This window comes from Ursus maritimus (genome assembly GCF_017311325.1).
Source record: "Ursus maritimus isolate PB19 chromosome X unlocalized genomic scaffold, ASM1731132v1 scaffold_X1, whole genome shotgun sequence".
In the NCBI taxonomy this organism is placed as follows: Eukaryota; Metazoa; Chordata; class Mammalia; order Carnivora; family Ursidae; genus Ursus; species Ursus maritimus.
The window spans coordinates 37,029,910-37,042,462 of NW_024423319.1; the positions used below are offsets into that span (position 1 = coordinate 37,029,910).

Consider the following 12,553-nt stretch of genomic DNA (forward strand, 5'->3'; position numbering starts at 1 on the left):
GAAGAAAATATTAATATATCCCATATCTGACTAAAAAGCTTTGTATCAAAAATATAAAAAGAATTCTTAAAAGTCAACAGTAAAATAATACAACTAAAAAAATGTCCGAATGATCTGACTACACATTTTACCAAAGATATAGGAACGGCTAATAAACTAAAAAGATGTTCAACATCACCAGTCATTAGGAAAATGCAAATTAAAACCATTATGAAATATCAATACACACCTACTAGAATGACTATAATAAAGACAGATAATAAGAAGCGTCACCAAGGATGTGGAGAAACTGAAACCTAAGTAAAAGAAGCTAGATGCAAAAGGGGTTTGATTCCATTTATATGAAATATACCAAAAAGGCAAATCTATAGAGATAGAAAGCCGATTAGTGGCTGCCTAGGGTTGGGGTATGAATATGTATTAACTGCAAAGAAGCACAAAGGATCTTTTTTGGTGAGATAAAAAATGTTCTAAAACTGTGATGTTTGCACATTTCTGTACATTCACTAAAAATTACTGTAAAGTGGTGATTTTTAACAGCTTTTTAGTTCACATACCATACAATTCAAAGTGTACATTTCAATACTTTTTAGTCCATTTACAGAGTTGTCACCCATTGGCACAATTTTAGAACATTCTCATTACATTTAGATGAAACCACACCCCATAAAACCACCGACCTCTAATCCCCCATGCCAATCAACTCCAGGTAACCACCAATCTACTTTCTGTCTCTATATTTGTCTATTCTAGACATTTCAATAAATGGAATCATACAATATATGGTCCTGTGTAACTGGCTTCTTTCACTTAGTAGGAGGCTTTAAAGGTTCACCCATGGGCAGCTCTTTCTGCCCATGGGTCCTCTCCCTGTACTTCAACAAAAAGAACTTTTTGCACTGAAAACAAAATAAAATTAAAAAAAAAACAAAGGTTCACCCATGTTGTAGCATGTATCAATATTTCAATCCTAGAGTTAAACTGTATTTTATTTATCCACTCATCAATTAGTAGGCATTTGGATTGTTCCCACTTTTTGGCTTTTTATGACTAATGCTGTTAAAATAAACATTCATGTGCAAGTTTTTGTTTCAACATGTTTCTATTCTTTTGGACAATACCTAGGAATGGAGTTGATGGATCTGTTTAACCGTTTGAGCAACTGTCAAGACTGTTTTCCACAGCAGCTGCACCATTTCACATTCTCATCAGTAAAATATGAGGGTTCCCATTTTTCCACATCCTATCCATAATTACTGCCCATCTCTTGACTATATCCATCCTAGTGGGTATCAAGTGGTACCTCCCTGTTGTTTTGTTTTGCATTTTCCTGACGGCTAACAATGCTGTGTATCTTTAATGATATTCCATTACATACATCTTAAAATGACTAAATTTTTTTAAAAAACTGACAATAGCAAGTGCTGACAAGGACACAGGGCAACTGAACTCTCATATGTTGCTGGTATGAATAAAATAGTACAGCACTCTAAAAAAATTGTTTAGTAGTTTCTGTAAAGTTAAACAGAGTTGCCACATAACCCAGCAATCCCACTTCTAGTTATCTACCCAAGAGAAGTGAAAACTTCAGCTCACACAAAAACCTGTACATGAATGTTTGTAGCAGCTTTATTCATAATCATGATCCCCCCCAAACTGGAAACAATCCAAACATCCTTCAATTGATAAATGAACTGGCACATCCATACAACAGAATACTCCTCGGTAATAATGAGGTATGAATACACAAAGGAACATGCACGAATCTCTAATTGTATTCAGTAAAAAGACAGATTCAAAAGGCTACGTACTGTATGACTGCATTTATGACAAACTGGACAAGATAAAACTACAGAAAGGGAAAACAGATCAGTTGCTGCCAGTAGTTAGGCTTGTAGGAAAAGGTGGACTACAAAGGGATGGAAGAAAGGGGATGTATGGGGGTGATGTAAGCATTTTGTATCTTGATTGTGGTAGCGGTTATACAATTATACGTTTGTCAAAATTTACAGAACTATACAAGAAAAATGTTGATTTTGCTGTATTTAAATTGAAAAATAAAAAGCAGCAGAAAGAATAAAATTTAAAGTTAAGGAACTCACAGAATGGACAAGATTGAAGAGAAAAAAAAAACAAGAAAATCAGAGGATCACTACTGGATGGCCAACATCTAACCAAGAGCAGACCCCCAAAAAGATAAAGTGGAGGGGAAGAAATGATGATGATAATGATGAAAAGAAAATTCTAGCACTGCAGAATAGGAGTACCTATATTTTGACCGAAAGGGTCCATGAAGTAGCCAGAATAATAAAAGCAAAAAAGATGATCAGCAATGCACATACCATTTCTGAAGTCAGGGATAAAGATTCTAAAGCTTTCAGAGATGAAAACTGGGTCACATACAAAAGACCACACATTTGAATAACAATAAACTTCTCAACAGAATAACTTAGAAGCTAGAAAAAAATAAAGTTCATTATGTGAGGGAAAACGATTTCCAACCTTGAACTCCATACCAAGCTATCAATCAGATGGGAGTAGAAGGGTTTCCAAACATGAAAGATTAAAAAAAAAATTACCATCCTTTCTCAGAAAGCTATGAAGGATATTTGAAACCAAAATAAAAGTTAAACCACAAAAGGGGGAAGGGCAGAGAGATCTAGAAACAGAACATTCAATGCAAGAGAGAAGCGAAAGGAAATTTCTAGGATAAGGGTGAAGGGGAAATCCCAGGACATACATTCAGGACTACAGAATGAATGACCAGTTCACCTAAAAGGGCATAGAACTCCAGAAGACATTTCAAAAATAAATAATAATTAAAGTTACAGATAACCTAATTTATTTAAACATACTAGGAAAGATGTATACCTCTGTCGGAGAGTTTGGGAATATTTTTATAGAAAACCGAGCAAGTGAAAACATTAAAAATGAGGTAAATAGAAAAAGGAATGTAATCAATGAACACTGACTACATGACTCAGACGTGAATATTGTACTTAAGTAATCATGTCAACACTGAAAACATCCCACAAGAACTGACTAAAATAAATTATTTTTTCAATTTAAATATCATCTATAGACTTCCTACTGTGGAAGAGGAATATAAAGCCTCCTCCTCCATACTAGCAAGTCTACAGAGGATATTTAAATTGAAAAAATGAAAACAAGCTTGAACATATTCACTTATAAAACACAAAATGTAATACGGCCAAATACAGAAAGCAGATCAGAGATGGGGAGAAGTGGGACATATTACTCTTTGTTACACAACTTGTAGAACTAGTTATTTTATACTATTTATGTATACTATCTTAAATAATAAAAATTTTAAAAAATATTCAGTAAATTAAACAATAGCATAATAACCTGGGAAAATAAATGACATAGAATTTTATAGCTACAAGGGACCTCCTATTTTACAAATGAAGAAACAAGTTTCAAATGATTATGAAATTTGTCCCAGTTTTCACATCCTATCAATAGTACAAGGACTATATATTGTCTGATTCTTACACAATTATTATAAAGAGGAATCACATATCAAAAAAGAAAAGATGAACAAAGGCTCAGAGGTGGTTAAGTACAGGTTACACTCCCCAAGTCAGTACAGTAGGACTTTTTTAAAAAGACCTGCGGTACAATAGTAGGCTTCATCCCGTGTATAAAAGCCATTTCATATTATTTAATACTGTCCTTCAAAGTAGCTATTGCACTTGAAATCCCAATTGGCTTACTATTCTTCTACACTCCAATCATGTAAACCCCTAAAACAGTCAAAGGGCTCCATAAAACAAATTACCCCATGCCCAGAGATTCTGATTCAGCAGGTCTGGAGTGGGTCCTGAGAATGTGCATTTCTAACAAGTTCTCTGGTGATGTTGATGCTGCCAGTCCAAGACCACACTTCGGGAACTAGCATTCTCAAACAATGTTGGTTCACAAGTTGTTAATAAGTGTCTCTAGAGTTTCAAGGTGAAAATTTCAGCAAATACTGCACACTATAATCCAATCTTTGAGGTTCGCAATGCCCATTAGCAATATTAAAGGCTCTAAGGAATGCTAAAATTACCTGCTTAACTTTGATCTGGCCTTTTCCATAGGGAAATCTTTTACAAAGACTTTCCAAATCTTTCTGAAGATTTGGGAAAAGCCAGATCAAAGCTAGGCAGGGAACTTTAGCATTCAAGTTAACAAGTTTTTAATGCACAATAGCCACTGCTTTTAAATTATTTCAGAGTTTGAAAAATGTTGCCGTACAAAATTTTTTGCCATCTATACCTACGGTTGCTGGAATAATTATATAACATTTGCTAAGTGCTTAGCACAAAAGTGCTTAAATATTGACTGCTGTTAGCTGCTACCTGACAAAACAATTCACTAAAAAATTCTTTGGTTTAAAAAAAAAAAAAGTAAGAGTCAGAACAATTTCACCTAAATTCTACTGGAAATCAAGCCAAAGTTCAAATATAGCTCCCCAGAGGAGCTTTCCCCAAACTGATAATGTTTTTCACTTCTGAAAATAATGGAAAGAAAAATAATTGCCTTAAAAACTTTTAGGCACTGTACTCTGGGCACAGATTAAAATAAAACAGATTGAAGAAAATAAAAATAACTTTAATTAACATTGACTTATATGAAACTGATGTGCTAATTTTATAATTACTACTTTTTATATTATCATTTAACCTGCAAATGTGACCTGTTTTAATTGCTAGAATTGTCTTCTTTCTTCACTGATCAAATAGGGATATTCTCTGTAGTACAACATATAAATACTAACAGTTTCAGTTCTGAGGTAACACTCCTTCATGTTTCAACTAATTAAATGAGGTCACATGCCTGAAAAAAAAATTTTAAAGCATACATTATCTGTGACATAGAAGGTTTAGTTGTTAATGTATATAGGACATGACGCTTCTGAGTTACTATTTTAGTTTGAGAGGCAACCTGGTACTATGAAGAGTATTATGAACTTGGTTATGCTACTTTCTCTGAGTCCGTTTCCTCATCTATAAAAGGAAAGAGATACACTGCATGTTTAAGCTCTCTCTTTCAGATCTAAGGAACTGTGATTCAATGGTGGATAACAGATTTGCCCTCCCTTTAGATGGTCAAATTTGTGATCAACATTAACCATAAAAACAGCTTGTAGGGGGATTAACCTATTACCCTGGCCAATTGTGGGGTTGACTGGCCCACATAAAAATGAGTTTCATACCTTACAAATGAAATAAACAGACCTAGATTTTTAAAGGCAACAAAATTTATAACCATGTGTGGTGACGGATATTAACTACACTTATTGGGGGTAATCATTTTGCAATATATGCATGTATCTGGTCATTATGTCATATACCTTAAACTTTTACAATGTTATTTCAATTTTATCTAAAACTGGAAAAAATAAAAATGACAATCAAATGTATGTAAAGACTTGTGGGAAACTGCTGAAAGGCAATCAGTATTTAAAAAAAATTTAGCACTAAATCATTTATTTCACTTATTTTTAGTACCAAAATAACATGGAGCCAATTGGGGTAAACAACTCAACCCTACAGGACCTCTTCTTAAGGTTTTTCATTACTGAAAAATATAATGGTAAACATTTTGAACACATTTTGAACAGCACCCTGGAAATAGAACTTGTTGCTTTTCATAGTAGACATTTAAACAAAATGAACAAAGCAGGATTCATGAGGGAAGGGAACACAATGGTTCCAAAACAAAATTTGGCCATTCGACCCTTTTCAACCTCCCTCCTTCAAGCTTTAGGAAAGAGACAGTAAAGAACTGATTCCCCAGAGCAGTGATCCTTCAGATATGCAAAATAAAAGAAACATTACCAAGAGCCACTCGCTTTCATTTCCTTCTCTTCCCCACTTCCATCTGAAGCACTCTAATAGATCAGGGAAAAAAAAGTAATGCTTTGTTTAAAAATGTATCCTAATGGCACAGGAATACTACGGGTTGGTTTTTTATTCAAGATACTTACAGTGTCTGAACAGTCTACCAACATACAGGGGATTGAAGGGAAGGCGAATACAGACCAGAACACACTTGTTTTGATGCGCTCTAAGTAATCTTTAATTCTCTAACTATAACCGCAGCTACAGACTAACTACAAATTTAAATGTGAAATTCAATGAAGACGTTGCTTTCCATATCATTCAGGAGTAAATACTGTGAATTAGGGAAATATCTCTAAGTCCACTCCTACTTCTTAAAAGTCTAACCGAGAAAATGTATTATTTCAATGACTTTTTTTATTTACAAACATGCCACACAATTGGTTTTGTGTCTTAGAAATCACCTATGAGGGGCGCCTGGGTGGCACAGCGGTTAAGCGTCTGCCTTCGGCTCAGGGCGTGATCCTGGCGGCGTTATGGGATCCAGCCCCACATCAGGCTCCTCCGCTATGAGCCTGCTTCTTCCTCTCCCACTCCCCCTGCTTGTGTTCCCTCTCTCGCTGGCTGTCTCTCAGTCGAATAAATAAATAAATAAATAAAATCAAGAAAGAAAGAAAGAAAGAAAGAAAGAAAGAAAGAAAGAAAGAAAGAAAGAAAGAAAGGAAGGAAGGAAGGAAGAAAAGAAAGAAAAGAAAGAAAAGAAAGAAAAGAAAGAAATCACCTACAAAGGAAGTTAGCTTTACTAATTCACAAATGGGAAAATGGGAGATCCAGAAAATTACTTAGGCCGAGGATTTAAGAATGTTTTTCACTCCTAAATTTGGGAAGTGTATTTTCCACCCACTGCACACTGGCAGTGGAGAAACCACCAACATGTTCTGTACAAAAGAAGAAATGAACAGTAAAAAAGATGAAATATATGGCCTCACAGACATCATTCCAAAAGTGACTATCAGTTCAGCAAATACGTTGATAGCACAGAAGCACACGTGATAGTAAATAAGGTACAAAACTGTATTGCTTTTCCAAATAGCCTAGTCTAGTATATCCTAGAATTACTACAAATGAAAAAAATTCCGTTTAGTTCCTTTTACCAATTAGAAACACAAGACACTATGAGTTATAGACAGTTAACAGTATAACAAAATTAAAATTAGTTTCAAATCATGTTTGGTATGTATTAAACTTGATAAGAAAAGTTTCTAATTTAAAATTGGGAATTACTAAACTTAAATGTATTTCATCAGAGGGGTTCATTATAAAGGAGTCTAGTAGTTATCACCAGGGTACTAATGAACAATGAATGAAAATACCTAAGGTGGCCTCGGTCTGGAGATTCTTAACCTGGAGCCTCAAGGTACCTGGGAAAAACTCCCTGAAATTCACTGCAAAATGTGTGTACGTGTCAGTAAGAGAGAGAAGCAATAGTTATAAGTATTTTGAAGGGTTCCATGACCCAAAGAGGCTTATAGTATTGCCTTAAAGAGGACTATAGCCATCAAAATAAAATGACAGAGTGTCAATCAAAATAATTTTGGTCACAATAAAAAGCTAGAAGTGAAATACCAAAATAGATGTTATTTAATGGTATAAAAGACCCTAAAAATATTCTGAGAATCAATATCTTCAGAGACAAGAAGCATATATTCTTCAGGAAATTCCTGTTTGAAGCAAGCTAGGTTTGCTCACCTTCTATCTAGCCACTGACAAAAATTATAATTTAAAGAACTATTCAATATAAAGATTGTGTTAGAATACTCGCATAAGGAATTAACCATTTAACAAGGAATTAAATTAAATGTTGTTTAGTGGTTATCTTAAACCTTGCTCCATGTAATCTTTTACTGGAAAACACTATAGCTACTGCTTTTAACAAACCTCTTGATTTTTAACATGTTTTACCAAAAATCCCCAATACTATACAATGTGATGGTCAAATCTTTCTTCTGAACAAGAGACATACTAGATAGACTCAATGAAATGACTATGTGCAAGATCACAGTGTTTCCTAAAGTCAAGACCTAATTCCAATCAAGACAATGAGAAAAAGTGCATTTATGCATTTTATCATTTATGGAAAGCCTACTGTGCTACATGCAGAGGATTCAAGAATAAGACAGTTCCTCCTCAACTAGACTGTAAGAGTTCCTCCAGAGCAGGATCATGTCTTGGGTGCTGATTAAAAAAGTAGATGCTTATTACACATTTACGCTAAAAGACTAAATGAGCAAATAAATGGGCTAGAGATATTTAGAAAGTAAAGCTAAGAGAACCTTATATCAATTAGATATAAGCCTGGAAAACTAAATTATAACACCATCAATACAGGCAAGGATCTCAGAAGGATGGAAGGAGAAACACGATTTTAGTTTGGGGCACATTAAATTTACCATGCTTAGAGAATTAACAGACATGCATGACCAATAGGTAACTGGAAATACCATTCAGGAGCTCAAATCAGAGTCGGGGGATATAGATAGAAGCATCAATACCAGCTTTGGGAGTGATGAAAAATATATATAAAGAGAACAGGGCCAAAAATAGAACCTACAACAAATATTTAGAGAAAACAAACGAGCCAGTAACTTGCAATCAGGCAAACCACCTGGGAGTTTCTCCACACGGATTTTGATTAGCATTCAGTATGCTTAAAAATAACAATGTAAAAACTGAAATAAGTAATATACCTGTGGTTATCATACAATCAAAATTTCTTGGAACAGTCCTGACTTCAAATATTGTCCTCTCACCATAAATGATGGAAATACAATGGAAATCAGCATTCTAGCAATTACAATTCCCAGTCCATCAAGACACTTAAGCAGCATAAACTTCCTTTTTGCATTATGCTGAGCTCAGTTTCCTCATCGGCAAAACGGGAAAATAGTAGCTATTTCATAGTTATTGTAAAGATTAAGTAACTTGGTACCTGTAAACTGGTTTTTTTAAGATTTTTTTATTTATTTGAGAGAGAGAGTGAGCACAAGCAGGGAGGGAAGGGGGAAAGAGAGAAGCAGACTCCCAGCTGAGCAGGGAGCCAGACATGGGGCTCAATCCCAGGACCCTGAGATCAGGAAGGCAGATGCTTAACCGACTGAGCCACCCAGAAACCCCTAGCTGCTTTAAATAGTACCAGATACATACGCTAAGCACACAACAGGTGTTAACTATTACTATTTTTCATTCCCCACTTCCCCACAAAAATATAGTATTAGTTGTACAGCAGAAAAACAGATTAGTACACAACTATCTGAACCACCCATTCCAAACTTTTCCCCCAAATCAGTTTCAAACTGTCTGCCCATACATCTCATTTCTTACACTGTTTGCAAATTTTTGGTCAAATCTGAAAATTTCACAATTTGAACTAATCAGAGAGATTAAGTGCTTATGCCATAATAAAGGGCCAAGAAAAAGGTCTACATTACTTCTAGTCATTAGGGACTTTAAGTCTTGGAAAACTCTTCCTCAAACTATCAAAGTGGTGGTACACATTTTTATTTTGCCCTTATTTACATGAATTACCTTTAAAAGCATACAGAGTAGTACTCTAAGGTGTCGAAAATCACAGACACTTAACAGTACTTTCAGATAATGACTAGCTGACCCTTGAACAATGCAGATTTGAACTGTGCAGGTCTACCTATACAGACTTTTTTTAAAAAAACAGTACAGTATTGTAAATAAATTTTTCTTGAGTTTACCTTTCCTTTTCTCTTGCTTACTTTATTAAGATTATAGTATATAATACACATAATATACAAAATATGTTAATTGACAGTATGTTATCAGTAAGGCTTCCAGTAACAGCAGGCTATTAGTCAAATCTTTTGGGAGTCAAAATTTATATGTGGATTTTCAACCCTGCAGGGGTCTTGCACCACTAACCCTCCACATTGTTCAAGAGTCAACTATACCTTTTAATGTTCCAGAATCCCACATCAAGTTCATCAGTTATACTATCTTACCTACCACCAAATCCTCCCAGCTTTCTTTCCTCCCAAATCATAAGCAGTCATCGAAACTCCCTACTTCCCAAGATGATCCTATAACCTCACATCACTTTTCATTTACTCCAACATCAACTTTCTACTATTATTACTTGTCCACCTCTGAACCTATCCATTATTTCTCAAAATTCTCTTTTGCTTCCTTATCCCTAGAAATTTAAATACCTCTAACAGAAAACTGCTAAATAAACTATATTCCACTTACCCACTGACTTCAAGAACCTGAAGCCCTGCCATGCAATGAAACCAATTTCACTCAGAGCAAATATTCCAAATATTATCTTGATTACCATTAATTTTTCGTAAGGACCAGTAACAAATAAATTTGGCAATTTATCTTAGCCTTCTTCCTCATCTATAAAAAGGATGGTTTGTAGTAGGTATGTTTAAAATTCTCTTCCAACTCCAAAAATCTACAATTCTGTGTCTTAAAGTCTTCCTTTATTCAATCTAGTATCAATCCTACCCATGGAATTTTGTTAGATTCCAAACTCAGGAATCACAGATTTCCTAGTACAAGGTAAGTTTATCATACACCAAAGAAAAACCCAATTAAGTGTGAAATTCCTACTAAAGTAAACAACTTCTAATAAATGAACAAAACTCTGCTTGGGAGTAAAGTAACTAAATACTAGACAAACAATTATGAAGAATCAAAAAGCTTACAATATATATTATGGTGTGGAAGAAAGAGTTCAAGACCAGGAGTCAAGAAGTTGCTTCTAGTGGCAGCTCTCTGTCAAAGTCTGTTATTTTAGACAAGTTAGAAACCTCTGGCCTTCCTCATCTAAGAAATGATGGGATTGGACTAGATGATATCAAGAATTCCTGCCAAATCAAATCGATTCTGAGAGCTCCCTGGATTTCTAAGTCGAACAACTGATAAAAAAAAATTCACAAAGGTATATAGTCAAGGGATATCACTACACACAAATAACACCATTGGCTTAAGCCTCTGCTAAATGAAATAATGGAATCAGGGTTATATTTTCTTGTGGGAAATTAAACAGGATTCAGGGTCCCGTATTACTTTACAGTTGTCTGATGTTTAAGTAGACCCTTTGTTTCTGATTCTCTATGGTTATGAAGGACATAACTAAAAACCAAGTGATCAAAATACATTTTAAGCCACAATTTTTCTCAAATTAGAGCACATATAAAAGAGCCCAGAAAAGTCTAATTCTCTCCACATATTTGAAAAGGGCCTTTCCTATATAACATTAGCATTAAGACTAATGTACATTTATGATTATGGTGCTGTGAATTCTCAACTATGTAGATGTAGATTACTCACTTTTTAGATTATTCTCAGCAAAATTTTAATCCAAGTTGGCTTCCTCCTGCTACCCAGAGTTATTTCTCAGCCACCACCTTCTACCATTAGTTAAGAATTTATTTTATATTAGCCTAAAACACAATCAGGAAAATAAATCTATAGAAACATTATATAAAGCATCCCAAGTAAAATGCTTAGCGTAACAACCGTTTTTGGAATATTATGTAAAGTATGTCTTTATAGTGTATACTATATTTTTATAAACTATCTAAAATTTCTACCAGGAAACTATGAACAGAGATAATCTATTTTATAGGTCTCACAACTACTTACTCTAATCAGAATTTCATATGTATCAATCTTGAGTTACATGAACCTAGAAGTCATGTATTTAGGCCATTATATACATCTGATCATATATTTGCTTGTAAAACTAATTTTGTAAGTACATAAATTATAAATTCCTCTATGTTACAATAAATGTTTCAACACCACTGTGAGAAGGCGCCCCTAAAAATAACAACATGTCCAACTGGCCTAAATCCTTTTTGATTTACTCTTTTAAACCAATAAAACTTTGATATTGAACAAAATTATTTTGTCATTTTCAATTTGTATTTTAGAGGAAAGAGAACAAATCTACTCCACTACAAGTAATTTCTCTAAGTACCATAATCAACTGACTTGATATTTAATCTTGTTAACCTTTAATCTTAACCTTTCTAAGGTAATTATTGAACGTTTTATTTCACAGAACTCATCATTTTTGCTTATTTTTTTTTTAAAAATGTTTCCTTAAATTGTACAGCTAATGATGCTGACTCTCAAATGCCTTTATGAATTTGTTACTGCTTCATTTTTTTTTAAATCTAAGGAACACCAAACTAATACGTTTGAGATTCTTGGCAAAAGTTTTCAGATTTAACTCATTTTTTTCATGATTTCTAAGTTTGGGATTCTAGGATAAAACCTATGAATGCTCACTACATATTTTAACTAAAATATAAAGATTAACTAAAAATCTACTGAATTTACTAAATTGCGGTAAGGATTTGGACCCAAATGCTAACATTCACACCATAAAATTCTCTATACATTCTATAGATGTATAAGTTTATTAATTTGTATTATTCTGAAAATATATACTATATATTTAATCTGATTTAACCACATTCCATAGGTTGGATTTGGGGGTGTTTTTAAAGTGTTCAGAGTTTAGTGTTTATTTTTGTAATCCAACAACTTTATCCAAAAATGCAGAAAATTTTTCTGGCTGGCCAGGAGGAAAACATTTCAGTGTTGATAAGTCCATTGACTGTAACAGCCCAGGAAGCGTGCTAAAACAAAAGAAGAAAAAT

At 34.0% G+C, this 12,553-nt stretch overlaps 2 protein-coding genes across 2 annotated transcripts in view; both read right to left on the reverse strand.

Moving 5' to 3' along the window:
• The window catches only part of LOC103679737 (ALG13 UDP-N-acetylglucosaminyltransferase subunit), a 65,857-nt gene that overhangs the window by 44,997 nt on the left and 8,307 nt on the right, over nucleotides 1-12,553 (reverse strand).
• Nucleotides 12,399-12,553, reverse strand: part of LOC121101873 (UDP-N-acetylglucosamine transferase subunit ALG13 homolog) — a 4,893-nt gene continuing 4,738 nt past the window's right edge. Inside the window, exon 2 of the mRNA XM_040626393.1 lies at nucleotides 12,399-12,532. Within this exon, the coding sequence (XP_040482327.1) occupies nucleotides 12,418-12,532 (115 nt within the window). The 3' untranslated portion in view covers nucleotides 12,399-12,417. The remainder of the gene's footprint in view (nucleotides 12,533-12,553) is intronic.